Below are 6,000 nucleotides of genomic sequence, written 5' to 3' on the forward strand. Positions count from 1 at the left end.
TAAGTTAGCTAAGTTATTTCAAGTCCATTCCTGCCTGTGTACAGATTACACACATGAAAGGGACATACATTGAAATTCAAATTGGTTGCATATAGACATTCAGAAATTTCCCTTCGGCCAGTGGATTGTGGTTTGTAGAAATAGACTTCCATCCGGTGTTGTGAAAGTGGATAGTTTGAATAAATTCAAGGCAAAACTGGATAAACTGTTAGAGGAGACAGGAAGGTGATATGGGAAGTGTTGTTGTCATTGGTTTTTTCTCAACTGATGCTGTATAAGCTTGCTTTCTTTCATCATTTGCCACTGTTAATATTAATACACACACATGTATATGTGTTATTTATGAGATTTTTCTGTTTATATGCAGTTTTTTGTTATTGGGCATAGCTTGCAACTTGCTGCAGAGGTAATATTACTTGTATATTCTCATTTTGTGTATATGTTTTGTGTTGTGGTCACTGTCAATGGTATAGCAAGGAGGCAAAATTAGGTATGGAATTAAGATAGAAATAGACACTCCTTGCCCTCATAAATACTAATAGTCCAGAGTGTGGAAAAAAAATTAGTTGAAGGAAAGCGAACAGCATGAAAAGTATGAATGAAAAGTATAAAGTTAGTGCAATTTTGTGTGTGTGTATGTAAAACCATTTATTACCATCTAATAAAGCAAGGGCAATACCCTGGTACAGCCAAACTTAGTGCTTGCATGAATTAATTATGATAATAACCTATTAATAACATATGAAATAGGTAAATGTGATTATAATAAAGTAATAAAATAAAAACGAAACTGAAGATAAGACTGAAAAATTTAAAAGTTGATATGAGTGAATCTAAAACAATTTTTCTGTGCATGAATCTATTTATGGTCACCTTATCATGAATCTATTTATGGTCAGTATTGAAGCAGGTAACTAGTTTGATAGAGTTCATAAAAGAAGAATCAAATCTATTTATTCTGTAGAGTTTAGACTTGAAGAGGTGGGATGGCTCTGATAGCCTTGGATGCAATTTACACTTCAGAATGCTCTGCATGTTAAAGGAAGTTACTTTGGCCAGTGATTAGAGTTACAAAACATTGAATCATTATTGCTAGCAAATAGTAATAGGCACTATTTCAATTTTTGTTTGTTCTGTTGATGTCAAGTTGACACAATAGGATGTCCAAGCTTGTCATTTAATCATCTTATGAGAAAATATTCAGCCAACATGATAGGCTGAAGAGCAGATTTTGAGATGAAAGACCAGATTAGTGAGGTAGGATATAATGGCAAAATATTTGTGTATAGTATTTGAATTATAAATGACAGCAAGGTCACACTTTATAAACCAAAATGCTGCTAGAATGGTGGACCACTGCTTTGTGCAGTTGTCTGAGAAAAGAAGTTTCAAATCCAGGTGTACTCCTAAAAATTTAATCTGGTTTGCAGGAAAGAGGGGGCAAGCAGATACAATAAAATCTCGTTAATACAAACTCAGTTTATACAAAGTACTCATTTATATGAAGCTCGTACCATTTCCCTGCGAAAGGATAGGTTTTTCTATGTAAATACTGTATATTCGTTTATTACAAAATTCGGTTAATATATATTACAAAGTTCTTTTCCACCCCGTAAGAAATAAATATTGTCATTTTGTATGTTTAATACAAATCTTGGCAGAGCGATCTGATTATTGCCCCCGGCCACCCGGCTCCCTACTTCTCAAAGGGTGGCACCGACTTGTTAGAAATTAGTTTTGTGTAAACAAAAGCAGTTTATGGTAGCTACAACATCAAGTGCACTCTGAAAAACATCTTTCTGAAGGATTTGTTAAATTAATAAAAGAATAAAAAGTTTTTCTAAGTTGTTTACACTCCCTCGTTCCCCACAGGAATAAGGTCAGTTGCAATTGTTACCCCAGGTCAGAGTCTTTTGCTATCATATACAGCAGTCTATTTTGGGCTGTTTTATCTGAGCTGATGTCTTTTTTGGAACTTGTCTTTAAATTCATTTTAATTTTGTTTATATTAAATCTTATATAGCAATGCTAAGACGACAAAACAAAAACGGACAGAATTAAGCCTGGAAATTAAACTAAAAATTATACAAGAGGCTGATAGGATGTAAAGAAGCAAAACGGACATTGCAAAGGAATACAACATCCCTTTACCTACTTTATCTACAATACTGAAAAACCGAAAGACTTGAAGTGGGTGACACTGGAGCAGTGATGATAAACAGGAAAGATTTATGGTGCAAAATGTGAGGAGCTTGACACAAAACTTTGAGTGGTACCAACAAATGTGTGCATCTAATTTGCCAATATCAGGTCTGATTTTGCAAGAAAAGGCAAATTATCTAGCTCAGCAACATGGGATTAGCGACTTCAAATGCAGCAGCGGCTGGGTCCAAAGATTTAAAGACAGGAATAACTTGGTTTCGCAAAATGTTTGCGGTGAGTCTGGTTTTATTGATAAATGTATGGTCCATTCTTGAAAAATATGTGGGAAGGGATATTTTTAATCTTGAAGAGATAGGCTTATTTTATAATTTGCTGCCAAACAAAACATTTGCTGTTCGAGGAGAGTTATCATGGTGGAAAATTTAGTAAACAAAGACTCGCTGTTCTGTTATGCTGCAATTCAGATGGCAGTACAAAACTACGCCCACCTGTGATCGGTAAGTTTTCCAAGCCAAGATATTTTAAAGCAGTTAACCAACTTCCCTGTGATTATGAGGCCAATAGAAGTGCTTGGCTTACGGTCAAAATTTTTCAGTCTTGGTTATCAAAATTGGACAGAAGAATGGCTTCAGAAAATGGGAACATTTTGATGATTCTAGATTGTTGTACAGCACATTCTGCCAAGACACTTAAGTTGACAAATATATGGCTATTGTTTTTACCCCCCAATACCACCAGTTTAAAGCAACCAATGGATCAAGGCATTATTTATTACCTCAAAAGGGAGTATATAGAGCCTGCCTGAAAAGGTACTCGTACTTGATCCGCAACATAGAATGACAGAACAATTTGCAGCCAAATTGGAATGTCTTCAATGCTATCCTAATCTTGTTATTGCTTGGAAAGTATTACATCAAGTGTAATAATCAACTGCTTCAGAAAGAGTGGCTTTGGAGAGAACATCATCGAAAAACATGGTCCAGCAGACTAATGTGATAGCAACATTGAGGAATGGAGGAATTTGAAGGAGCATATGGATTTTGTTGGCTAATTTGAAGAGTTTGAAGGTGGATGATGAAGTTGCAATGCCAACACCAGAAGAGCTGCTGGGTACCAAACAAAATGATGATGTTTTTGTTACCAGTGATGGCAAAAGTGAAGAAGCGTGCGCACTGCCATCTAAAAAGATGCCCAAAATGCATTAAACATAATAGAGAATGTGTTGGCCTGCAGTAACGTTGATAAAGAAACAACTATTGCATTTGATAATGTCTATACTGTAGTTAAAAATGCATGTAGGACAAAAACTTGTGTAAACATTGGATTCTTTCTTTGAATTAGATTAATTTATTAAAAAGTTAATGGTTTGTATGTCTCCTTTTATATTAAGATTGTAATTCTTTTAACTGTGATACTAAAATATTGTATATATCAAAATATATACTGTGCAATATTTTAATTTCCGTTAATTGCTTTTTTCTTAGTTTATCTAACACATAAAATAAAATTTTAAAAAAATGTTATTCCTATTACTGTATTGTTAGACAAGGCTTTTGTTTTTATTTTATTAATTTATTTTTGATATTATTATTATTTATTATTATTCTTAGATATACAGTATGTACCACAAAATACGGCAAAATTGACACTTTTGGGGGACCTCGTTATTACAAAACATGAAAATTTAGGTCCCTTGAACTTTGTATTAACGAGATTCCACTGTACTTTGCCTTTGAGGGATTGACATGTAAACCAAAATGTTCTCTATAATCCAAGAAGTTGTCAGCTAGTTGTTGAGCATTACACAATGAATTGAGAAAGACATTACTGAAAAGAAAAGGAAAGAGTATGGATGAGAAAAACAAGGCTGAGCAGGCTCCTCCTTGGGGCAGACCTAAGCTAATGTTCTGAATACAGCTTGTGTATTTGTTAGAGAAGATAAGTGTGATCAAATAAAGTAACTGTTGAACTACTTTCAGTTTCAGGACAATTTCAACTTTACAATTGTGCTGAGGTGTAGTAATAGTTCTGGAGCAGCTATATCAAAGGACTAACAGCAACTGACCTGAAGGCAGAAGTGAAGGAAGAAGCAGTGCAGATTCTCCTTTCACAGCATGTTTTTCAGTTGAACCTGCTGAGATGCCATAATGAACTGATCTTGGTCTAGGATCAGAAATTTGCTTAGATGATTTCAAGGCAATTTTGTCTAAAATAGTAAGGGGGAGCAAACAGAGATAAGCCTGAAGTCATTTTGCTCCTGTGGTTTGCACACACCTCAGGACAAAAGTAACTCTGTAGCATTTCCAGCCAGGTGGTACATAAGCCTGAATCAGTTGATTTTTAAAAAAAGTCACTTTTATTTTGATAAATACATATTAACCGGGATGGGTATATTTAATGTACTTGTGTAATTAATTTTAGCATTGCCTTTCTTCCCCCCTTCCTTCTACCATTACTGAAAGTATGTAAGTTGATGTTTTTTTTTTTCCTGTAATTTTAGGTGTGAAGCCACTGCCAATTCAGACTATCATTGGAATAGCTATTGGTGCTATTTTTCTGTTAACAGCATTATGTTTAGGTATCTTCTTTTTTATTCGTTGGAAAAAGCGAAGAATTGACAGTCCTGGCATGAAAAATAAAGCTTCTCCAAATGATGCAGCAGATATGGATGAAATAAAGAGACTTGAAAAAGACAGGAAGCCTATTCCAACAACAACATTGTAGTTTTTATTTTATGCAAGAACCAGTTTAAATAATTACAAAGCAAGGTGATCATATTGGATAGGCAAATATTTGTAATAGTGCTGAAAATGCGGCACCATTTTTTACAGCATTTATGTCTGCAATCTCAATTTTGATAACTTGTGGACAATTTCAAATTGGTGATGCTCTGTGAGTGCCATCTCCCTCAGTAGATCCATGCATCTGTCTGTACAGCCTATTACTTCAAGTGCCATGAAGAGAACAGTGGGTTAGATACCATTTTGATTTTTTTTTAATATTATTTTAAAACTCATTTTTCTTAGTATCAGTTTAAAAAAAATTTTCTATGCAAAAAATGTTTTGATTATAGTATGATATGCCATAAAAATAAGGAGTGTATATTAGACAACTGCCTAATTTTTACAAATATAAAAAATGTAAATATCATCAGTTTGATATTTTACATGAGACATGGGTTTATAAATTTTTTTTTTTAAAAATAGGGACCATTGTCAATATGTTGGAAATGCTTGATGTAGACAGAGATTATTTACTTAGTTCACTGCTAGTCAGGTTCCATTGTTGAACCTCAATTGTACATTTGTATGTTTAAACTATTGCTATTGTTGCAGATTATGTAGTATTAATTGTTAATGCCACTGAGTTTTTTATTTTGTTTTGGCTTTAGCATATATTTTCAAACAGTATAGTATTAAAGTGATTCTTTAATATACATATTTATTTTAACATATTTTTTGTTTCATGGAATCATGTCATTAGCATATGACTTTAAATTGAAAAAGGTTTAACACTGAGTCCTGCCCTTTTCTGTGTATTGCTGAGTCTTCCACTAAAATAATCATGTCTCAGATTTTTATTATTAACATATCTTCACAGTCAGTGGAATTACTTGCTTCTAGTGTCTGTGCCCAGTTATTTTAAGGTAGTACAATATGCTACAAGATATCTAATTTGGTATCTCAGAAGATTAAAACAAACCTTAAGATAAACCTACTTTTTTACAAACTCACTTTTGTACATGAACAAGAATTTGATTTTATTATTGTAAATAATTGTATAATTCTGAGAGTTGTTTAACTAAAAGCATCAGTGGAAGATTTACATATTCTAAGA

The 6,000-nt window shown here is 33.4% G+C and overlaps 1 protein-coding gene across 2 annotated transcripts in view; it reads left to right on the forward strand.

Annotated features, from left to right (window-relative positions):
- The window catches only part of LOC150090381 (protein lev-9-like), a 181,946-nt gene extending 176,763 nt beyond the window's left edge, over window positions 1–5,183 (forward strand). For both annotated transcript variants that reach the window (XM_090389840.1, XM_090389841.1), the window contains one exon: window positions 4,664–5,183. In XM_090389840.1, coding sequence (XP_090245966.1) covers window positions 4,664–4,887 — 224 coding nt within the window. In that variant the 3' untranslated portion in view covers window positions 4,888–5,183. The remainder of the gene's footprint in view (window positions 1–4,663) is intronic.
- The last annotated feature ends 817 nt before the right edge of the window (window positions 5,184–6,000 follow it).

The sequence above is a fragment of the Mastigoproctus giganteus genome, chromosome 2 (assembly GCF_048544385.1).
Source record: "Mastigoproctus giganteus isolate SK-2022 chromosome 2, ASM4854438v1, whole genome shotgun sequence".
NCBI lineage: Eukaryota > Metazoa > Arthropoda > Arachnida > Uropygi > Thelyphonidae > Mastigoproctus > Mastigoproctus giganteus.